The following is a 24,892-nucleotide window of genomic DNA, read 5'->3' as shown; positions in this document are numbered from 1 at the left end:
AACTCATCCAAATATCAGGCTTGGCTGAGATGTTGGGAGTTGAAAAGAAATCAAACTGAATGAAAAACAGCGTTTGCACTCAAATCTGTGCGAAATGATTTTCTAAATTGGCATGCTTTCAGTCAGGAAGCTTCAAGGCATGAACAGGTTTCAATTGAATGCACCAACACATGAGGTTAAGAGCACTTGAAACCAATAATCAGATTTGATAATGCAGATCCTTTTCCCCCATTCAATGACTCATGTTCTAAAAATAAAGTATGAGGATGATTCAGTGTTATACAGGGGTGGTCTGAACATAAATACACCTGGAGCATGTGGCGTCAGATGATAAAAATAGTTCAAAAACTTTTAGGAGTACTCTTTCTAGCTCACACTAGATTCATGTGAAGTGTAAGCCCAGAAAGACACCTTTGGATCTTAAAAAGGATCTGAAATTGCACAGTTCTAACTCCAACATCAAATCTCACATTCTACACATGAGCATGCATGCCATCCTGATTGCTAAGACTGATGTCGAATCCTCCACAGCTCCCAGTTCGCTCTTACACTTAGTTTGCTCTCTCTCTCTCTCGGTCTGTCTCTTGTGCGTTCCACAGCTCCTTTCTATTTTAAACCACTGGTATCTCGGGAGAAAGGTCAGTGCAAGAGGAGAGCTATGAGTAATGTGTCAAAAGTGTTGAGTGTGTGCATCATTCAGTCTGGAAATTGGACGTCTTGAGAAGATGCTGCTGAAGTCTGTTGCCAGGAAGGACAAAAAACATGGGAGTGTATAAAATCCAATTAGAGGAGCATTAAAAAAAGAACCTCAACCACAGACTAATACATCGCACGCAGACTATGAATTAAACTAAAACATCAACATACAAATGAGCAAGGAAAGATAACACACTTTTAGCTTAATACCCTCCATCCGTGAAACACCCTGAAACTATATTTAGGGAAAATTACTGATTAACCAACATACACCCTCTCTCTCCCTCCTCTTACACACACACACACACACACACACACTCTGCCTGAGGTGAAGTCCTACACATACAAGATTAATAGTCATTTGTTCCATTTTAGTGTTTTTTATTTCTTTTTTTTACATAAAGAAAATACATGTAATTGTAAAAAGTGTGCAGTATTTAGTCAAATCCCAATGAAACTATTACAGAAAGCTCTTAACTTACAACAAGTACTCCTCTTTATGTAGAGATCACCACAGCAGTCAGTGAAAACAAACAAACAAAAAAAAAAAAAAAACAATAAAAAATAAATGAGAAATGAACTTAGTGACTTTCAGAACAGGGTATGAGGAGCCAATAGGACACAGGACATGATTGAATAATGAGACAAAAAAAAAAAAACACAAATCCAAATAGAAGGCAAAAACACAAGGAAAACAACAAAGTAAAAAAAAAAAAAAAACAGCCTTCAGACCATCTGTCATGGGTTCTCCATTGACCTGCCCTCTTAATTGTTTATAGACATTCAAAACAAGGCTGCAACCTGGGCTTCTGAGTAGCGTTGCTTCAAAGACCTCCGGTGCGTGCACATCCGTGCATACACATGACGCACGCATGGCTTGTCCGAATGTTGGAACAACTCAGTGACTGCACAACACCCACTGCATTGGAGTTGAGAGGGTAAAGAAAAAAAGTCTCTCCCTCATGGGCCCAGCTACACTAAACTCCTTGACTTTGCATTACAAAAAAAAAAAAGATCCACACTTCTGTGAACAGCTCAATCAAGCAGGGATTCCTACAGGAACAATCTTGCAAAAAGAACAATGAAAGTAATGAAAGTACATAAAAAGTTATATTTCTTTAAAGAAAGAGACGTCTGAATGACATAAAAAAAGAAACGAGAGGAATCAAACCGTTCGGCAGAGAGGGGGAATGTGTTTTAGATCTGCCTGTTACAGTACGAGCGCTGCCACTGCAGCTGTCCCGTGGGACTGACACGAGGGAATATTGATCTCATGGTTTGGCAGATCGTTTAGGATGTGTAGGGTGGCTGCTCTCATTTGCGTTCAATGGTGCTTGACTGCTTAGGGAATAGAACAAAAGTGGGTTGGGTAGAAGACAGCAGAAGTCCTGACTACAGGTCTATTGGGCTAGTCTTGGCCATTGAAGGACAGGATTCCAGGACTACACTTCCCATGATGCCCTTGTCAAGATAAGAACACTAATTAATGCAGTCAAAGTGGCTGATGGAGGCCACAAGTAAGCATTAGAATCGAGTTTAGGGGGATGTATCCAAGTCTATGTATAGGAACGGGGGGTATCCTGCAGCCATACAGGGGATCACTTATTCACTCCTTAAAACACAATGGAAAACCTGGATAAATGGTGTGTTCTCTCTTTTCCAGCACTGAGGAATGTGTGTTTGCTATAACCTATATTGTGCACCAGCTAAACTGCAATCAATGTGTGTTCGCTATAACCTATATTGTGCACCAGCTAAACTGCAATCAATGAATACAGATAAATTGACAAATGAAGTCAGATTAGATTAAACAAATTAGTCAGACTAGAAAGTTAACAAATCCAGAGCCCTGTGGTTATTTTACTTTTATTTTTTGGCATGTTATAAAATAGATGTTAGCTCTCAAACAAACACACCCAAGTATGAATATATCAAAAGTTAATTAGATTTCAGAGAACATTATGGAAAAAAGCACTTTGGTCTGAGCGCTAAAAAAAGTAAAAGAAATAACTGTTCCCTAAAAGGCCTCACACACTCTACAACATAACTACACTTATTATTGCTTGAGAGCGCATAAGGCAGCTTAGAGCTTGCATAGGCATGACATTTAATACCACAAATTAGATCAGAGACTAGATGGTGCCATATCAAATAAAGTTTCTAAAGGCAATATAAAAAGAGCACCTCAAATATAATTCTTAAACACACACACACACACTAGATTATAAAACACTTAGAGATGCATGAAAGAAGAATCTTGATCTGAAGGTCCATAAAGACCCTCCTTTCCCCTCTTTTAATACCATAAAATGCCCTTAGTCCAGTTGCCATTTCCTTATTGCTTTCATTGAGGAGAGTTTCATTTACAGATTGAGTATAGCAGAAGGATTTCAGAGTGAATAAATATACACATTTTTAGGGGAATAACTCAGCAACTTTCTAAGCTAAATGAATGCTTTCAAAAGCATATATGCATCCCCTATATATATATTAAAAAAAAGAAAAAATCAAAACAAAACAAATCCCAACATCTACGCTGAGAGCAACATACATTAGAGTGGTGAATACAGGCGTCATTCTAACCCCCCACACAGCCAACAGGCTCCCCTTTTGTACCTCCCCCTTAGATGCTATCCATGGCTTTGAACTCGCTGAGGGCCTGCACGGGGTTGATGTGCTTCTTGTGCGAGGAGCGGCGCACCTTGTTGGTCTGGTTGTCCTCCTTCTCGCGCTTGACCAGTGGCTTCTTCTCGGGGGCTTTCATCTTCCAGGAGACGGCGGGCATGTTGAGGTTCTGCATGCCCTGCTGCCTCTGGTACTTGGTGGAGGCCACGTAGGACGCCTTCACCGTAGACACCACGCTGTTCATCAGATTCTTGGCCGCCTGGATCAGGGACATGGCACTATCCAGCTGTGAAGGGGGGGGGGGAGGAGGAGAGGAGATAAGAGGTCATGGGGGGAGAGAGAAAGGTGAACAGTTTAAAAACACGGGAGAGACATTTTCACGCCTATTAATCTATAACGCTCTCTGGAGAAGGTCATGCTTATAGACAAAAAGGTGAGGCGTCGGATTCATGATCTTCTCCTCAAACAAATAATAATAATAATAATAATAAAATAAAAATAAATGAAATTAGGAAACGTGCCATTGGTCGGCCTCAGGAGTGCCGGCAAGTGTGCACAAAAGGTCAGGCCATGGGCACCAGAACTCATTTAATCTGCCCCGTTTTATGGCCTTGCAGACCTTATTGACATGGAGAGGGTAGAACAGAGCTTCCCACACTCCAGGCCAATAACAATGAGAAGTCATTATTTTCTTTTGCACAGATCAAAATAACGACAAAGACAATGACGACGAAGTAAACAAACAAAAAAAAAAAACGCACGAACCTGTGTTTGTACTCAGAGAGGCAGCCTAGACCACTTTCTAAAAATACAGCAGAAGAGGTAAATATCCTTTGGCACACTATAATTTATGAGTGCCAGAGAGAGAGCGAGAAAGAGAGGGAGAAAGAGAGGGAGAAAGAGGGGGAGAAAGAGGGGGAGAAAGAGAGGGAGAGAGAAAGGGTGATACCACCCCTGTGGAAAGAGAGCATGTCGACTGTTTTCCCTGGTATTGTTTCAGAGTGAGATGAAAAAACAAGGGTAGCAAAAACGCTACAGATTTTACACGGCATGGGGAATACATTAAGAGGTTAATGAGGAGAGATTACATGGGCTATTAAAGAGCGGCAGACACATCCAAGACTTTACACGAAAAACACGACGAGAGATTAAGATGCTTTGAAATGAGAAGTAAGCAAAACAACACACGGGGTAGGACTAATCGTATTACGGAGGTGATGGAGTGAAGTGACAACACAAACTGTGTGTTCATGCGTGTGTGCGTGTGTGTTTGTGATTATACAACAGATTATAATCACAGATAAATGTGAGTATATAAAATGGAGAACACATAGATGTACATCTTTAAATGTGTTATGAGTGTCTACACACAAATATTTGTTTCAGTGCGCATAAACATTCGACTTAACTCCATACTAGCTTCCAATTAGCCAAAACATATTACTGTTGCGCTTGAAAACACTTTTGACTAAAACAAATCCAGTAGTGTTGTCACAGATATTATAAAACTGCCGCATCACAACCAGTAAGTTGTATTTAAATCAGTGAGCTTCATTTCCAATGGATGACTTCTACACACGAACACAAAGCCAAGGGGCTCTGTAGGCTACACTTTGGCTACCCTTCTCTTCCACAACACCCGTAGCGACCACCCCCCCCCCCACCCTTTACAAGACATTGACATTTAGTGAACTAAAACAAATTTAAGCCAATCTAGGTTCTCTTTCAACAACAATCCGCCCCAAAACAATTACATAAACACCTAACGGTGGGTGTCCACACAGCGAAACACCTCGCGGCCAGCGACATTTCGCCTTGGGGGGTGTGACGGCCAAACCGCTAACCTTTTGACTGCAGTGTCTAGTCAGTGGTGGCAATCGAGCTAATTAGGCTAATCAGCTAGTTCAAACGTTTAAGTACTTAAGGAAGATATCCAGGGGTCTTTATGCCTCGGCTAAGATGATGTTGCCTATAAACAAGAATTCATGTTCATAGAAACAACAAGGTTAATAAGACATAATATATTTCATACCTGTGTTGCAGCATGTAGCCAAGCTGTCTAGCTAGGTTTACAATGCAATCCAACATACAAGCAGTTCGCCTGTCAGCTAGCTAAAAAGTTTGAGTGTTTTATTTAGTGGTCTATTTAGTGGTGTATGCTCTGACTAACTTCGTGTGGCATATAAACCGCAATTCGTGTTGATACAAGTGCCAATGTTTGTGTAGAAACATTTGAATCACATACAAATTTTCGTGTTACAGCTCAGGTAGTCTCCGCCATCTTGGTCAGACTTTTTTGTAACTCCCGCCTCCAAACACAAACACTTGGGATTGGTTCTCGAATGGTCCTCATTTAAATAAAGTTAAACTTTAAGCCAACCGTTTAAGCCTGCCTCGGGCGATTAGCTCTCATTTAAGCCCAACCAGGGCGAATTTCGTCTCCATTCAACCTCAATGAGAGCGACGTGAAATTTCGGTGTGTGGAATCCGACCCCAAGTTCCAGCGTCCGTGAATAAGAAATGCAAAATCCAAGCCGCATCCCCTTGGCTTCTGAGAAGGGTGTTGTGCTAGCACGGCTTTACAGTAGGTTTATCCACGCCGAGTACGGACTACTTACCCCAGAGACCACGAGCTCTCCTCCCAGGTTCTGCACCTCAGCCTTGACCTTGCTGCAGATGTTAAGCTGGTGGCAGTAGAGGGCAATGCGCTGCAGGTAGGCCAGCAGGTCCTGCTTGCAAGTAGAGTCTGGACACTAGAGAGGAGGAGGAGGGGGGGGGGGGAGGGGGAGAGAGACACTGTCAAGACCTGATCGGACAGATTTACAACACCGTGCGAGGAATTTCATTTCCATCAATCTGCTTTTAAGAGATATATAAATAATGTAGAAAAAGACTGGTCATGACTCATCACTTTTTTTCCCCTCTCCCCCACCCCCACCCTTCCAACGACTTCTTAGGTTTTGGCTCTGAGCTCCAATGCTTTTTGAAGTAGATCAAAGCAGGTGAGGATTATTACAGAACTTGGACAAACTTCTATAATTAAAAGGGCGAATAAAAATCTGTAGGACTCCAGGGATTTTTCACCGTCGCAACAAATTCCTCAAAGACACGTACGACGAGACGAGAGAGAGAGTGAGAGCATGGACTCCACTCGCTTAAACTGCCCAAGTCAAATGAGAGATACAGGATTTGCTGACAGCATAAGAAGCGCTTAAGATGAAAAACACACTAACAACTGGGGGAGTCGGGTGGATGTGGGGGAGTGGGGTGAATGTGTGTGTGTGTGTGTGTGTGTGTGTGTGTGTGTGTGTGTGTTGTGCGCGCGCGCGCGCGCCAAGCGCGCGCGCGCATCTGGGGGAAGGCGGTGGTGGGTATGGGGTGTCTTCACACGCCAGAGTTTAAGTCAACATGAGACCTTTCAAATTATAATGACGTGCTCATATTCAAGGGTGTTTAGTTAAGCCGAGTACTGTTAACATCACTCAATGGCCCCTCACTGGTCCCGTCCCTCCTTAGAGGTTTCAACCCCCTTTTTTAAATTTTATTTTGAAGCGCTCACACTCCAAGCATACCCAGCAGGACTCCAATGCACTTAACCACCACTGCAAAAGAGACTTGCAGGGGGAGTATTTTCTCTTTCATGTTGTTTTATGTAATTTAAAAAACTAACCCAGTTCCCAAGCTGGCCTTTTATTTCATTTACGGAGGGCTTGTTGAGATAAAACATTTGGGAAAGAGGGAAGAAAAAAACAACAGAAACTTTACACTTTCAGCATTTTAAACCATAAATAGTGGAAAATGCGGATACAAAGCAGCTTTGGGGCAGGGGGAAACTAGACTGTGTATATATATTGTGTTGTTGCAATGTAGCAGCAACAACATAGGAAATGCCATCCTGATAAAAAGAAGTATCCGGCATTAAAATAAATAAATAAAATAAAAATAACTAGAAAAGCATTTCCTGAAGGAAATACAGTGCATGAAAATGCGAAAATATGATGTAAAATATCATACAGAGTAAAAACAAACTATATTGGTTGCTAAGTAGATAAGGTTTAATATAGTTGGAATGACTGAACAGTTAAATAGGTGGATAGTTTAAATGGTTAAATTATTTAGGTAGATAGTTGACGATAACTGACAGTTGGAATGGCTCTAATGTTTGCTAGCAGTTATGCTAACTATGTTAACAAAGATAATATTGCTAACCAAGTTACTATGCTAACTAGCATGCTAACAATGTTAAAATGCTAACTATGTTAACCATGTGACTAAGCTAACTTCGCTAATCATTTTTAGCAATTATGCTAACTATGCTAACTAGCATGCTAACAATGTTAACATGCTAACTATGCTAACCATGTTACTTAGTTAACCTAGCTAATCATTTTTAGCAGTTATGTTAACTATGCTAACATGCTTGCTATGCTAACCATGTTACTTAGCTAACTTAGCTAATCATTTTTAGCAGTTTTGTTAAAAATGTTAACAATGCTAAGATACTAACCATGCTAACTAGCTACAGTGGGTAGGAGTCATAGTTGATGACGAGTAACAGTTACAATGGCTGAACAGTTAAAAAGTTTAGTAGTTTAAAGGGTTAAATTGTTTAACAGTGAAATATTGTAGTGAGGACTTTTATTATTAGCCAGTTTGTATGCTTAAAGCCTGAGACTGGCAGTTGATCCTGGTGGCCTGGCCACCTGGCAGAAGATTCTAATTGCTGTGATGTCAAAGGGCAATGTTAAGTCAATGGGGAAATTTTTATTAGTTTTTAATTCATAGTTTAAAAAGTATAAAAGTTACAAAGCTGAAAAATACATAGCACCCATGTCCTAAATAAGACCTACGTAACATAGTTTGAATGAAGTTTCTACGTTAAACGGTTGAAGCTGCATTAAACGCGTTATAAGGAAGAATAAGAAGAAGCCTAGGAAGAACAGTACAGTGCATTTTCATGCACTGTAAAAATAAAACTCACCACTTGTTTCTAAACAAAATAGTAAAAGCAGTTCGGAATCCCTATTAATTTGACAAAAGTTGTTTTGAGGGGACATCGACAAATGTGGCGTCTGAAGAGATCATTAGATGTCACCCTTGAGATCTGCCAGCAGCGTTTACGGTGGGCGCAATCAAAATCTACTCATGAATCTCTCACTGCTCAATTACGACTGACGATCACGCTCCAGTGGAGAGCCAAACCAAAGTAAATACTCTTTTTAAGAAAAGGGAAAATGGTCTACCGCTGTGTATAAAAAGTGTCTACCGCTGAAGTATCCGCCCCATGTGAGGACACCAGTGAGACACGACAGCAGGGTACTAAACATTTCTTTTGGACTTAATTGCCCTGAGTTGTGTTCATTCATTTCGGTCCTCCCAAGCCCACCACAAAAGGCATCTTTACCCCAAGACAACTGATACAGATTTTAGGAATTTCTTCTGAGTCGATCCCCCCCCCCACACACACACTTTAAGATACCTGACATATTCTGCCACCCACCCTTCCATCACCCCTGAACACTTATTATGCACTCCAGCTCTTAGTCCTATCCTCAGCCGGCACCTCTTCCCTCTGATGTGCAGAGGTCGGAGTGAGCAGAGGGGAGAAAGCAGGCTTTCCGGAGATAGATAAAAAGGTAACACGGTCATGCCCGTTCTGCAAGCTAACGTGTCGGAACATTGGGGAGTCTGGGCCATGACGTCTTAAGCATGCTTTATTAAGCAGCGGGCGGCAGCGATGGCGGGCCAGGACGAGGCAGTGGCGGTCACTCCGTCGTGCCTCGTCTAGTCTAGTCGCAGCAGCAGAGCACGTAGTCGTAAGTGTTACTCCATACCACTCGTATTGTCACACCTCTGCTCGAGCAGAGCAGAGAGAGAGAGAGAGAGAGAGAGAGAGAGAGAGAGAGAGAGAGAGAGAGAGAGCCTTGTGCCCACTCGAGTGCCTCCTGCCATAGCAAATTTCGTCTACTTGCCTTCAGGTTCGCTCTCCGATCATGTGTGAGCCGGGCGCTCAAGGGACGAGGGGACACGAGGCGCGGGAGGGGGAGGGTTAGAAGGTCAGGTGAACATAGATCTTAGAAAGGCAGAAGGGGCGACGCGCGGGCGGGCAGGATGGCGGGCTGGCAGCCGCCCTGAACGTCCAGTCACTCGGGAGATGGGTGCTGATTGGAATACCAATTACTCTGCCCCACCCGGTCTTGGCAGAGCCGCTTTTGGAGTGCCTTTCAGTTTTTGGACGGGTGCCGCTTGGCACCCTGGGACCTGTGGTGCGGATCATCATCCCACGGAGCGTGCGCCACGACTGCCTCTGTGGGGTATCTTGGATAAGACGCTGTGGCCTCCCGTGCAGCTCGGCAGCACGGCGGGTGCTCTGTGCCTGCTCTCCTCTCCAAGATGTGTGAGGCGCAGCAGGGGTTGGTGGGGTGTTGGGATAGGACTGGGCAGGGCCAGACTCTTGGCAGAGGCATCAGCCCCCAGATTACAGAGGGACAGCAGCAGCGGTGGCGGAGAATCGTCTGCTTGCCCTGCTTCACTATTCTAAGCCATTACTCCCGCGGTGATTAATATAAACCTCTAAATTATATCAGTAACCCCCCCCACACACACGCACACACCCCACCGCTAAGCTGCTGCTGCACTGCACACCCCAAGCCCGCAGCCTAAAAGCACTCTGCAGACAACGGCAGTCTAACGGAGAGCACCTCAAGAGAGGGAGGGAGGAAGATAGAGAGAAAAACGACAGGAAGGGAGGGTGGCACAGAGAAAAGCAGAGAGAAAGACAGGGAGGGAAAGAAAGAGAGGATCAGAGGGGAAGCCATGGATACAGTGTGGGAACAGAGAGAGAGAGAGAGAGAGAGAGAGAGAGAGAGAGAGAGAGAGAGAGAGAGAGAGAGAGAGAGAGCAAAGAGAAGGGGAAAATGGCATAGGGGAGTGAGGCGAGCAGCAGAGACAGAGGGAGGACGAGCGCGCAGCAGAAACAGAGCGGTGCTAAGATGGTACCCACTGTGCATACAAATCAGCTGCAGGATCGGCGTGTCAGACCGATCGCAGCCGCCGCTCTCAAAGCCCCGCTTGTGCCTGCTCAGCTGCTGGCCACAACACAGCCCCACCACCACAGGATACACAGAGTACCATCTCTGTGTATGTGTGTGCCCATCCTGATCTGCGCACACACACACACACACACACACACACACACGTGTGAATACATGACAGTTACACAATCACACACACGCACCCTGACACACACTGGCACCTATGCACATGAATAAAGGCATGAGATACTGTAGAAACCACGACTGCATACTGTATGTGATATGAGACTGCCTCAACCAGACCACCTACATATATGAATACAAAACACACACACACAGACAGACAGACACCCCCAACAAGTGACTGAGCTGGAGTGTGCTTCACCTAAACCCCCAACGTAGGAGGGAACATGTGACACTTGCACAGAGAGCATACACACACACACACACACACACACACACACACACACACACACACACACACACACACACACACACACACACACACAACTTGTTCGTCACCCAGAGACAGAAAGTGTTCAAACACATGCACGCAAACACGGTGACTAGAATGTATACATGCAGAAAACAATCTCTCCTCCGCTTTTCTAACCCAGAACTGGAGCATTTCTTGTCCAGCCTGTCCAGGAGAGAGCAGCCCGGTCTACATAGTGTTGGTTGTCGTGGAGATATAGGCTGGGGTGGGATGAGGCCATGCTGCCTGAGAGGACCCTTATCTGTTGCGTTTATGACGTGAGGACGGTTCTAATGGCCACTGTAGCAGCAGCTGCATCCTAATGCCTCACTTCATCATTTAAATATGAAGTGGACTAGCACAGCCCCCCCAAAAAATTGCTGCTTTTGAAAAATCCATAAGCCCTGGTACTGATGTACAGTTCCCAAACAGTTCAACCCCACTCTCCCCCCTCAATGCGGGTCTGGCCCTGGTCACCTGAACTAACCCAACTGGAGGTCATCCTCAGTTCACTTTGATTAGTCAGCTCCAAGCCTCTTAAAATTGTGAAATGAGGTAGATGGGCGTCCCTCCCTGCCTGTCAGGAAGCATCCTGATGCATTTAAAATGCAGAGGCAAGTACAACAAGGGAGTTTTCTTTTCCTGGAGCACTGAGGAGAGTGTGCAAAGGTTACTGAGGTTAAAGAAGGTTTGTTTTGTTTGCTTGTTTGTTTGTGTATATTTTATGCATTCCCACCTGCACGGCGTCTAAAAATGGTCCTGCGAACAGCCACAGGTTGGTGGTGCAACCATAGCAGGCGTGTGTAGTATCTGAAACATGGGCGCTTAACCGCCATTGTGTGACTAACTTCCAGCTCGTCCATATTTATGAGGACTGTGTCTTCACACGCTGGAGGAGTAGTGGCAGGCGCGCGTGTGTGTGTGTGCGCTTACACAAGCCCGTTCCTTCTGTCGACGCGACCCACCGCTACGACATGCCGAGTTCAAAGCACAAATTGTTCCCATTTTTCCGAGCAAAACACCCACACTGGGGAAACAAAAACAAACTGCCTTTTGTATAACAACGAAAATATACTAAAAAAAAAACAAACAAAAAAACAAGTGCACCAACAATGAAGAACTGAGAACAGGAGACAAATGCGGACTTAAAAAAACTACAGTAGGTGTGTTTCACAAGCACGGACTTTTAAAAATATCCACTGCACATAACACGAACGCGAAGGTCAGGCCTCATCATTGGAAATGTCATCTGGCTGGCCACATTCCATTTCAAATGGGCAGAGAGAAGGTGAGACCAGTGGAGGTGGAGGCGGAGACGGCACCACCATGGGTCTGAGAACTGGCGAACGCTGACCTTTCAGGACACATCACACGGGGGAAATGCCAATTCCCCCTTCTTTCCATATTTACTGACACCGCAGCATGTTAATGTGCCGCGGCTTGGCTGCGAGAGGTGACCCCTGGGTAATGTAGTCTTTTGTTCTTTTTTTGTGGACTACAAGGAGGGATACTGACACACTGGAGCTGTGTATATTGGCGATGTGAATTCATGTGTGTCTGTATTACCAGTGGGTAAACGATGCACTTGTTTAAATAAAAATAAAACCCCCTTCTCCACCGTCGCATTTGGACAGGCATCCTAATGGTCTTTGATGTTGGTCAGGGCCGTGCGTGGGCATTCTCAGCCATGTCATACCCGCTGGAAACCACTTGAGACGTTTTAACCTCCCGCGTGAAAGAAAAACACACACACACACACACACACACACACACACACACACACACACACACACACACACACACACACACAGAGGCGAGGGGTCGGAATATTGCACGATTGGAAGCGCTCCAGTCACTGGCAAGTTTGCATTAGAATAAAAAATATAACACATAAAAGAGAGAGACAGAGTGGATGGGGGGAGGGAGGGGGGGGAAAAAAAAAAAAAAGAGAAAAAGATTTAAAAAAAAAAAAAAAAAAAAAAAAAAAAAAAAGTCTGGCAGTCAGCAAATTTGGCCCTCGTGACTTTGCAGTGTTCTGACATAAAACACATCTGCTGGAGGCAGGGAGGCATGGGGAGGAAGGATGATGAACCGTCTGTGACCTGGAAGAGACCGCGGCCCCAGTCCAGCATCACAAACTGCCCCACCACACACAGGCAGGCAGGCACACTCGCAGTGCATCATCGCATCTCTGAACTAGGGATGCTCTGCTACACACATGCAGAATGAATATGCACCATAGCTCTGACATACATGCGCGCGCGCGCACGCACACACACACACACACACACACACTGCAGAGCAGGTATTAGCCATCTCCACCATACTCACATGCACTCCCTCAAAGGCCACACACACACACACACACAAAAAATGGAGTGCAATCGCTTTAAAACACACAGATCTACACCAAGAAATACATGCACAAAAAAACATGTACGCACAAACACACACACAGACCCTCCTACAGGAAAAATATAGTCCATTGCACAGCTTGATATGTCATTTGACACAACATGTAGAAAGTGAGGTTGGTGCACTTTTTTTCAAATATGCGCGTGTGTGTGTGTGTGTGTGTGTGTGAGAGAGAAAAAGCGAGCAAGACTATGGGAAAGGTGGGGACAGGGGAGCAGTGCGATCTGTATTCCAGGTGCACACGTTACCTCAGGCTGCATGCAGTTCATTTTTACAAAAGCACCTGCTTCATATCAAGAGTCATTCTCACCGATAAAAGATTTGTCTGTGGCCTGCCTTTACCAAGACATGGTAAACATGTTGGCACGAGCATGTCCTATGTAGGTCTGTGCTGTCTTGGCCTGAGTTCTAAGCAGCTCGGTGTTGTTCTATGTAGCGCCATGGTTCTGGATGAACACTGTTTTGTGTCACTGCGTACTGTATTAGCTGTAATGTGGTTGCAATGGCAATACCACCAGTCTACCAGTGGACATATGAATGAGTCAGGCAGGATGGGATTGAAAGAGACAGAAGGAGTGAGCGAGAGAGCACACAAGGGAGAGGGAGAGGGAGAGAGAGAGGGAGGGAGAGAGAGCTGAGCATCTCTTCCCTTATGTGGCTAATGAGACTTATATTGCATTTAAACCCGTCTGGCGCATCTCTTGTTTCCAAACATGCTAAATATAAAACCATCGCCGTCTGCACTAATCAATCACATCCCATTTGAAACGGACTGACGATTCTGACCCCCAATTACCAAATAAACACACAAACAAATAAATAAATAACCAAACAGCAGCAACGGCAACATATCTCCCCCCAAATTCAATTGGCGTGACGGGCCTAGGACACTAATGTGACATTTAAAAGGACACAGACTCGACACCAGGTCTCCAGGGCGCCAAGTATGGATTGGCTTGGACTGGGGGACCATTGCCGAAACGCATGAGTCCTGCCACGGAGAGCACCATGCGTTCTTTAATTAATGCATTCATAGACTTATTAAAATACACATTATGAGCTTGTCAAAACCTATTTTAGAGTCGGTGTAGTGAGTGGCTGTTTGAGTGCATGCGCCTGCTTTCCACAACTGCAGACATCCCCCTCCCCTCCAGATATGGCCTGCTGTGAAATGACGCAACCGGCCTACCAACACGCAACCTACCACCAGCAAATACCCCCTACCCCCACCCAATCAAATCCAAATCATTTCAGCAACTTTCTACTGCTCACTGGAGCTTGTGAGAGCACGACTACAAGATCACACAGCAGGGCAAAACTAACGTGTGATATCCAACGCTACGTACTGCGCCTGTGTTCTGTGGTTCTGTGTGCTGGAGTTCAGAGACCGTTTGGGTGGGGACTGAGGGTGGTAGCAGTGTATGTCTCTGGTCTTCGCCCCCGCACACCTTCTCTCCGATCACCCGTTCTAAACGGACGGACGGACCTTTGGCCCCAGCATTAGCATAGCTGCATATTTAGAGGCCGTGACGCAACCTATAAATAAAAACTCTGTTCAACAAACAAGGGAGGAAAAGAAAAGAGAGAGAGAGAGAGAGAGAGAGAGAGAGAGAGAGAGAGAGAGAGAGAGAGAGAGAGAGAGAGAGATAAAGGTTTAGAAAAGTGTCTAGTAAGACTGTGAGTAAGAGAGTAAATATGCATTTGTGTTTGTATGTGTGAATTTGTGTGTACGTGTGTGATAGTGAGCGAGTACATGATTGTGTGCGCGCTATGAGTGCATGTGTGCTTGGTGATTGGGGTGGGGAGCTATTGGCGTCTGTGCTCTCTCTGGCTGACCCTTGAACTGCAAAGCTGTGAATTTGTGGGCCTCTTCTCCCACTCGACTTTTGTTCCTCCGCTGGAGCTTGTGGGGAAGGGCGGGGGGGCGGAAGGGTGGGGGGATTTACTGCCCTGTCACCATAAAGTGTTGCAAGTCCAGAGGGGGGATTCGAGTCGGACCACCGCCGCCGCTCGATCATCATAAATCTGCGCTGATTGAATGCAAATTGGAAAAGTACACTATGTATGTCGGTATACATCATGAGGAGAAAGCGAGCGAGCCCCGCGCGCTGCAACCCTGTGCCCGCTCCACGCTAAATATGCAAGCCTTATATTACCAGCCTGTGGGGAGAGAGGGTGGGTTTGTCTGCATGGCTTTCCCATTGTGCGCGTCTGTCTGCGCGTCTGTACTTATAGAGTTGATGTATTTGTGCACATGGTCTACCACTGTGTTTGTGTGTACGTGTGCGCGTGTTCTTGTGTGTGTGTGTGTGTGCGCGCGCGCGCGCTATGCTTACATGCCTGCATACACATATACACATGCATGCATGGCTGGCCGCGTCAGCTCCTGCCGCCTGCACATATCCGTCCACATGTGCCGAGAGAGAGACGGGTATTTATTGCACACATGGTGGCTTGCACATTTACATTATAAATCTCAATTACACGGCATTATTTGTTTACCCGCGCCGGCGCCCGAGTTCTCACTTGGTGCCCCTGCAGAGTCCTGCTCGTAAATTGTTAATAAACTGCAGTGCAGACCTATGCGTGGCACTGACCTAAATCCTGCATCGCCCCCCAGTACACTCATTTCTTTAAACTTTAATGGGGCTCTGTTACATCCATTTAACTGATTTCATCCCCGCCCCTGCAGCTTGCCTGGCCCTTTCATACCCCCATACACACACACAGCCAAATAACAGCTCTGAAAGTCCCCATGCCATGTTTGACTGTGTTAAAAAGTGCAGATACAATAGGTTTGGGACCATCTGGAGGGATGATGGGGGGGGGTCAAAATAAAAAAAGTTAGTTTCCCGCCCCTCCTCAAAAAATCTGTACACACGCACACACACAAGGGTAAGTGTCCTGGCAAGCTCCAGTGCATTCTGATATGAAGCTTTGGCACAGACCAGAAAACAGGAGCCCAAACAAACAAACAAACAAAAACAAACAAACAAACAAACAAACCAGTGAAGGGTGGGTGGGAATGAAAAGGAAAAGAAAAAAAGCACAAGAGTCCTGCTCCTGCTCCTGACCTTCTCTTTTCAGAGTGCCAGAGAGGATTACTCACCACTGTGGTCGGGCAAAGCAAGCACAGAGGCGCTCGCTCACACCAATACACACACCCCTTTTCCTTTTTTTTTTTTTTTTTTCTCCTGCTCTTGCAGTGCTGCGTTTGCCAGCCCCAGGCAGCACCCCTGTGAGGGGCAAGTGGTGGCGGAGGGGGCAAGAGCATGTGAGCGAGAGAGCGAGAGAGAGAGAGAGAGAGAGAGAGAGAGAGAGAGAGAGAGAGAGAGAGAGAGAGAGAGAGAGAGAGAGAGAGAGCGAGCACACAAACGAATGCATGAATGAACGAGTGAGCGAGTGCTAAATATAGATGCGTGTAAATAAATTAAAAAGCTGCCACCTGGTAATTAGGCTGCTAATTAAAGACGAAGCACTCCACTTTAATAGATTTAAGTCTCTTCAGGCTTCCCTCTGACCACCCAGGCCACCTTTACCAGCCTCCTCCATCTCCTCACCACCACCACCAAGCTGTTCTTCAACCTCCAACCAGGACTGATGAACCTACTGCCTTCAAACCTTTGCAGTCTAATCGCATGCTTATGGTGTGCGGTTTCCTTTGTGTGTGTTGCAGTGTGTGTTTTCCGTGATTCTCCCAGCCGCTGACTGATTTTCAGAATTATGGCCAACTCGGGTGTGAACTGCACGTCAGATGCGATAAACGCATTTGACACTCAAAGTTGGCGGGACGTTCTCACGAACGCGGGAATTTTTTAATTGGAAGTCGTGTCATCCTACAAGTACTCGAGCATCACACGAGATACCATGATTCTCTCATCACAACATTCTCTTTTAAAGAATTAATAACATGACTTGGTCACTGAATCTTCAGAGTCATGCTTTTATCAGGGAGGGTAAAACCTTTAACTTCAAAAATTCAGCTTATTTTGCCTCAAGGTCCTCGAACTATCCATTCTTTCTGTGTGTGCGCTTGATAAAACTTGTGGTGTTCTTACAAAGTCCTAGGCATAGATCTGCTCAGTTCAGCTCATTAGAAGACCATATATTATTCCAGCCAAACACATTGCTTCAGGATCACATAAGGGAAAGATGTCATTTAATTGGACGTAGAGCTTAATTTTTCACAACTTTCTGCTAGAATCATGGGCTGCATTTTGTACATAGGTAAGCAGCCATGTAGAGTGGCTCCTGGCCCTTTTAAATCTGGTACGTTTGTAGGAAATGTTTACGGAGTCACCAATTCAAAGACGGGGATGTATGGCCTTCTGCACCGATCCCACATCGATGCTGGGCCTTTCTGGCCACTTCTGTTGATTTATTTATACTTAGAGTGTTCCAGAAGCTCTGAATCCCTTGCTGGTGCAACCCCCACAAACATGGCAGGAGGCAAGTGAACAAACGCACAGCTCCAGCACCTTGCCCATGCTAGCTCATGCAGTTTGATTTAATGTGCTCCCATGCACACGGTGATGCCCGCACACATGAAGAGACACAAAACAAGCACACATGCACGCACAGGCAGACGCGTCAGACAGCGTGCGTGCAAAAACACATTGACACAAGAGCGGATATTCGGAGTGTAAACATCACACACACAGAAACATTCACATGCCGTCTCCGTCGCAACTACCTTCCAGGTCGCGCCCCACACACACACACTCCTGTGCAGATCCCATCTGTTTTCTTAGGGGGATACCATTGTATTCATAACAGTGGGTAAATAGCTTCACATGGTGGTGGTGTTGGTGGGGGGTGGGCAGGAGCTGAAAACCCCCTCCCTCCCCCAGTGCCCCTTGTGAACTCCTTATTCCCACTTCGCCTGGGCCAGCGCAGGTAATGCCATCGCAAAGTTGGAAAATGGATCAGTCCCTCCGCGGATCAAAGCATGACTTCAATAAAATATCAAAACCGCCAGTGCTTTTCCAGATGATGGCGAGGGCTGCTCATTATGCAAGATTATGTGGGAGAAAGGTGCACACTGCAGATGTTACCATGCCAACTTTAATTAAAGGCTATGGCCATGCAGCAAATGAGATAAAGGTGCTTAGCTTTAAGGATCCCGCCCTGTCCTACAGTACATGAAATGCTCAACCACAAAAAAAAAGAGCTAACTTTGATGCAGGTGATTAATAATTCAGTTAACCCTAGTCGAGTTTGCAATGAATGGCGCAAGGCCATCTACACTTGCATACCAATGCAGACGAGGATGTTGGGGATTGTTGGATGTGGGAGGGCGAGTGAGTTGGGGCTAGACTGTGTTAGTCTGGTCATGTCCACTGGGCTGATCTAAGCACCCCTTCTCCTGTAGAAGTCATGTTTGAAGAAGACTAGCAAGACACATTTACATCTTGGCTACAACCGCAATACAGATATATTTGAAGATGCGGCTCTAAAATATACAAAACTTAAAACGACCTTCAGACCCTTGTTTTGCAGAGGGTGAAACATAAAAGTAGATACATCAGTGTTTACTCTAAGACATCTTGAAATAGTGTATGCTTGGGCCTCACTGTTGCCGAGCAATAATGCAGCCAGTGGGAAGCGAGGCACGAATGTAGAGTAGAAGGCAAACTGTCAACATACCATCCCCATTAGCTGTCCCCCAAAGTAAATAAAAAAAGCTACACGCACGTACACAAACACTGCATGGTGGCGGGTCTGAAAGGAGGGGGCGTGAAAGACTCAACAGATGAATTATGCACATAGTCCCCTGGGAAAAAATCTTTACATAAAATGCTCGGACATGGATAATTTAAAAGGCCATCTCCATCTACACCCCAACCATGCCCCCCCACACTTCACACCCCCAAGGAAAGAGGCTCGTCATCCTTCACCCAACACCCCACTTACTTGGTCGGCAATAGTACGGCCCAACTTGTCCATTCTGGAGCCGGCCTCGGCGATCTTCTTTGCGGCGCTGATCACATCTGAGGTGTTCTTCAGCGGCCCCTTTCCCCTGGAGGAGAACGAGAGAGATAGAGATGGAGAGAGAAAGAGTCAGTCACATGGTGTCAGTCAGACGGTGTTTGCCAGCCGTCGCTACCAACCCTCCCCCAAACGCACAGAGACCCGCTCATCCGACACGGAGCCGACGGGCATTCCAAAGCACACAGAACACACTCCCTCTCTCCCCTAGGGGCCTGTGGAATGGGCCGACTGGTGTGGAAATGGGAATTATGACAGCAGCTCGCATGTGTCTGGATGGCTCTCCGTCACACTGTCCCGTTGCCAGAAGTTGTAGCAGTTGGGGCAGAACGGGTGGGGAATGGCTAACAGAATCACACGGGCCTAAGGGAGTCTGTACGGTCTTAGCTTCATGACCTGTCTCTTCAGAAAAACCTCCATCTTCACAGCCATTAATTATATATATATATATATATATATAAAATATATATTATTATTATTATTATATAAATAAATAAACAAACAGAAGCATCGTGTCACAAGCTTCACATTTTGTCTCATGGCAGCCACCCTGGATTGTAAGCGGCCTGTCTGTGTGTGCAAAGCCGTCCAGATGGTGAAGGACTACGGCCAGACCCGCCTGCTCTGCTGTGCTGTGCTGCCTGCACCGGGCTGGGCTGGGCTGGGCTGTGCCCTCCATGGGTTCTAGGGGCAGCTCCTCTGGCCCTGTGAGCTTAATAGGGTTCTGGCCTCCCCCTGCTTCCTGCGTCTGCCACCACCACCCTCCTCTCTCCCTCTCCCTCAGTCTCTCCCCCTCGGTTGAAGCTGGCATGGCGTTTGCCAGCTTTGTGCCCCCACAAGGGACTCCGGGGCACAGTTGGCAAGTGGCGCAACCTGGATTCAAAGCTGCTCTCTCCCGGCTAAACTGAGCACTCCAAACCCACAACAGATGGAATTTTGTGTTCTCCCTCTTCCCGTCTCCCTCTGGCTTTTTTTCTGTCCTTTCTCTGCCTTTTCCGCTTTTCTCATCCTCTCTTTCTCTCCTCCACCATCCTCTCTTTCTCTCCTCCACCCTCCTCTCTTTCTCTCCTCCACCCTCCTCAACCTTCCTTCCTTTTTCTTTCTTGATGTTTGTCAGGAGACTTCGAGTCCACATGGAGGTAGCCATGCGTTACTTTAGCGAGCAGCGAACCACAGGGGACAGGCGAGCTCTCCGAGACTGAAGCAGCAGGATGTTACCTTCCCACACACCCCCACACACCTGACAGAGAGAGCGAGGGAGGGGCAAAAAAAGAGGGGGAGAGAGGAGAGCAGAGCGAGAGCGAGAGAGAGAGAGAGATCCCTTACCCCTTAACTGCAGAATCATTATGCAAAGAGTGGCTGCATGAGTAAAGGGGCTTGTGGTGTGCACGTGGACGAATACAAGACAGGGAGACTAAAATAAGAAATACAGACACTGCACGTCAGTGTTCAGCATACACTGTGCATGTGTGTGAATTAAAACAAATAATAATAAAGATATGAATACGTGTGTGTGTGTGTGTGTATATGTGTGTGTGTAGTGTTTGTGTGCAAATATGTGCGTTTTTCTAACCATATCCATGTTCTGTATGCACTCTGTGTGTGTGTGCGCATTCCAAGACAAACAGTAAAGGGCAGTGACACGGGCAACCTTTATCGCGCCCCCCACCTTTCCTCCGTCCCATGAGTCTATTCCCTTCAGCGGCCAGCCAGCCACCCTGAGCCACTACAAGGTGACTGTTTAGCAGGGATGACTCCAGATCGTTTATCAGATTTGCATAGCTGAGGGCGCGACTGTCACCGGAATGCCTGTGAATTAGTGGGCAACGCCAGCTCCAGATGGGGGTCTGGCTGGAGGAGGGGGTGGAGAGTGAGTGAGAGAGTGTGTGTGTGTGTGTGTGTGTGTGTGTGTGTGTGTGTGTGTGTTGTGGTCCAGCGATCTGGCTCCCTTCCCCACCACGCGCGCACACACACACACACACACACACACACGGACAGGTGGCTCCGATTCTGCGACACGAGATTCTGTAGCCATGCTTTATTCATGAAAGACTGGGACGGCGGGGCGCAGCAAGGCTGGTGGCATCGGGGTCCTCTTGGCAAGATATTAAGTCGGGATAAAGGCCTGAATCAATTTCCCCTTCGAAGCATTAACCTTCAGAGGGCTGTATACCCGCTCAAGGTCGAGGGGCAATAATTTGGGTGTGGACTGAATTAACTCGCCGCGACCTTCGCCATGGCTGCTGCAGGTGTCTGCTTTCAATCCATCACGAAAATGTGTGCGTACACACACACACAGAGTTTCTTTCAGTCACTCTCACATAAGCACATGCACAGACACACTGACAACTGATGTGATCTCCTTTAAACACGGTGACATTTGAGTCATCATGCATGGTGCGCACTTCACTTACTTGTTGCAGTGACACCATGAAAAGGCAGTTAGCTCTATGATGAAGAGCATTCATCACAGACCATCACAAATCACATGTGATATCATGCCTCATGACACACATCATCTACTCTGCCCCTGCTTTGTGTATGTGTGTGTGTGGATTACATGGTACTCAGTGGATATGGCTTTTAATCTGAGGACACACGTCCCTGTTTTTACGATAGTGGCAGTGGGTGGCATGTGAGGGGGGTGAGGGGGCATCGGGGGTCGAGGGGCGTGTGTGCGCGCGCGTGTGTGTGTGTGCGCGCGGGGTGGGCTGGGGTGTTGGTGTGAGATTGGAGCCAGGTTCATTTGCATGATATTAACATAGCGCACGGCCGGTCAGGGAGGAAAGGGCCGTGGAACTGCTGGAGGTGTAGAAGGACGGAGGTGGTGGATGCTGACCACCAGACCATGGCCGGCGTGGGAGAAAAGGGCGGATGAATAAAGGAGAGCTGGAGGAGTAAACCTGGCTGGCTTCTTCTGCCTGCACTCGTACCTCATCTATTTCTCCTCCCTCACTCAGTCGCGCGCCCCCCTTATTCTCATTTTCTGGACGGCCGATAACATGCTATGACCGTATGGGTTTGGTGACCGAAAGCTGTGCAGGACTAGGTTACCTCAGCAAATGGTGTTCTCTGATGGATAGGCTTACAGAGTGTACTGACTACCATACATACATGTGCAGTTATATTTGTCTATCCTCATACACACATAAACACACACGCACATAAATAACATAGTCTCTCCCAGTCAGCTTCAAACGGTCACCGCCACCCACACACAAACAGACAGAGACACACATACACACACAGTCCTTGTGGGGAGCAGATGGCGAAGACTCTCAGGTGTTCAGGCCATGAGCTTGCGCTCGGTCACAGCTTAAATGGACCCTTTTTAGATTCTGCCAGCATAGGTGGAACACACACACACATATATATGAATGCGTGACCTTTCTCACTGGCAATAACTCTTGCACCCCACCCTCTATTTCTTAAGCATTGTGCTATGCGGTGTATGAATCTGTGCCGAGACACCTAGAGATGGCCCTGTCCAGATAGGAGCAGCTGCTGCTGGGCTATTTAACACTGTGATTGGAGCATCTCTGTGGAGTCTGGTGTGCGTGCGTGCGCGTGTGTGTGTGCGTGCGTGTGTGGGGCGGGTCGTGACCCACCTTGTCATTGCTTTGTGGAATGCTTGGCTCTCAGTGATAAGATCATGCGGGCTGTCAGTGAAATTAATTGGTTTTGGATTATGAATATCGGATGCCTGATCTGCTTTTATTTATTCATCTATTTCAAAGAAGAACAAGGAAATAAAAAACAAAAAAACAATAACGGGCCGAGAGGTCTGTTCTTATGTGCGGAGATGGGGAGAGATATGACCATGTTGTTGGTGAGTAGACGAAGAGGGGTTCAGAGGGTCCTCTTTAACTAAAGGTGTAGGTTTTTGAACATTCTAAGTTCCGCAACAATTGAAGGTTCTAAAATTCTATGTTGAATTCAATGAACCCAGATATTCTTTAGAATGTTAATTTCCCAACATTCCCGTCACACTGGTGTGACGGTACTCCTTTAAGGGTTAACACAGACTGCAGAAGATGCAATGGCCAACAACACAGGAGCGTACAGCTTCTTCCTACCAGGAAACTAAGCATGGTAATTCTGCAGTCATGCCAATAGGCTGAAATGACACTGAACATCAGAGTGCAAGGGTAACAACAAAAGCTTGTCACTTATTCAAGAGAAACAGAGAGAACGGGGTAAAGGGGGGTTAAACACGGCGAAGAAGCAGACAAAAGAGGCCCTAACAAGGATATCCGCTTAAAGTCATCGCCGGGCCATACAAATTTAAACAGCGGCAGGGGTCAGATGAGGATTGCACAGGCAGCCAGGGCCAAGCAGTCCGAGAGAACTAGCAGAGCGCCACGCCAACTCGACGAGCCACTAAGCCAAGACACACGCATCACTGGAGAATGGGAGTTTGGAGAGAAGAGTGGGAGAGGAGAGAGGGAGAGAGGGAGGGAATGAGCAAGAGAGAGAGGAAGAGAGATCTTGAGAGAATGAGAACGAGAAAGATTGAGAGGCAGAGGATGACAGCAAGTGATGGAATAGGAGCAAGAGAGACAATGAGGAGACCAGAGTGTAACTGCAGCCAAGCAAGGGGAGAGAGCGAGCAGAGGAGACAGAGAGAGAGAGGGAGAGAGGGATAGTAAGGGAGGGAGAGGGAAAGAAAGAAAGAAAGAAAGAAAGAAAGAAAGAAAGAAAGAAAGAAAAGAGAGGGAGGGAGAAAAGAAAGAGGGGGGGGGCAGAACGAGAGAGGGCAGGCTTCCCGGGCATAGCGCCCCAGCTGCGCCCGACTAACCTGGTGAAGTCGGTCATCTCCATCATGATCATGCACATTTGCTTGGCCAGCACGATGATGTCGTTGCCGCTGTCGTCCCACTTGGACACCTCAGCATCCAGCTTGCTCTTCTCCTCCTGGAAGCTGGCCACCTGCTCGGCGATCTTGGCTTTCTGCTCCTGAGGCAGCTGTGCCATGATGGCCTACGGGGGAGAAAGAGAGAGAGAGAGAAAGAAAGAAAGAGAGAGAGAGTGTGAGTGAGTGCAATGAAAACAGAGAGACTGGAGCATTGAGGATTTGGCAGAGTGTGGCCATTACACCCACCCTCCAAAGCCACAGAGTTGTACAGAACCCCAAGATCACACTGAAAGCCAACTGTTCCCCGCATCCCCTTAACCCACCAATGGCTGAAATCCTCTCCAGCCTAAACCAGGGATCTTTACAGAGGAATCCTGGTTCACGAAAACAAACCCAAGATCAAATGTTTAAATCCCTACCATCAAGCTCAAACTTCAACCAACATTATTTCAAAGGAATCCTTCATGGCTTGGTTAATGTAATCCAAACCAAACAATCAATACTCCCTTCTGCCTTAGGTAATTCTTTTGTTTATTGCACTAAGCACTTTGGTGCGGCTCAGCCGTCTGTAAATGTGCTCTATATAGAAATAAAATGTGACTTGACTTTACAGAGGAATCCTGGTTCATGCAAACAAACCCAAGATCAAATGTTGAAATCCCTACCAGCAATCTCAAACTTCATACTCCTAAAGATCAGTTAAACAAATCCACCATTTCCTGTGGCTTCACGAGATCAGATTCAGTTTTTTTTCCCCTCTCTGCCTTTTCAAAATAATGTTTAGGAGAGGCATCACTTACACAC

The 24,892-nt window shown here is 46.5% G+C and overlaps 1 protein-coding gene across 2 annotated transcripts in view; it reads right to left on the bottom strand.

The window, feature by feature from the left end:
• Positions 1–1,060: 1,060 nt before the first annotated feature.
• ctnna1 (catenin (cadherin-associated protein), alpha 1) overlaps positions 1,061–24,892 on the bottom strand; it is a 101,287-nt gene continuing 77,455 nt past the window's right edge. For both annotated transcript variants that reach the window (XM_048230797.1, XM_048230798.1), the window contains exons 16-19: positions 24,032–24,213; positions 19,159–19,264; positions 5,940–6,074; positions 1,061–3,607 (exon numbers count right to left, since the gene is read on the bottom strand). In XM_048230797.1, the coding sequence (XP_048086754.1) occupies positions 3,320–3,607; positions 5,940–6,074; positions 19,159–19,264; positions 24,032–24,213 (711 nt within the window). In that variant the 3' untranslated portion in view covers positions 1,061–3,319. The remainder of the gene's footprint in view (positions 3,608–5,939; positions 6,075–19,158; positions 19,265–24,031; positions 24,214–24,892) is intronic.

The sequence above is a fragment of the Alosa alosa genome, chromosome 21, assembly GCF_017589495.1.
Source record: "Alosa alosa isolate M-15738 ecotype Scorff River chromosome 21, AALO_Geno_1.1, whole genome shotgun sequence".
NCBI classification, from domain to species: Eukaryota; Metazoa; Chordata; class Actinopteri; order Clupeiformes; family Clupeidae; genus Alosa; species Alosa alosa.
Note: the sequence above shows the minus strand (reverse complement) of the source record. Positions and strands in the feature narration are given on the sequence as shown.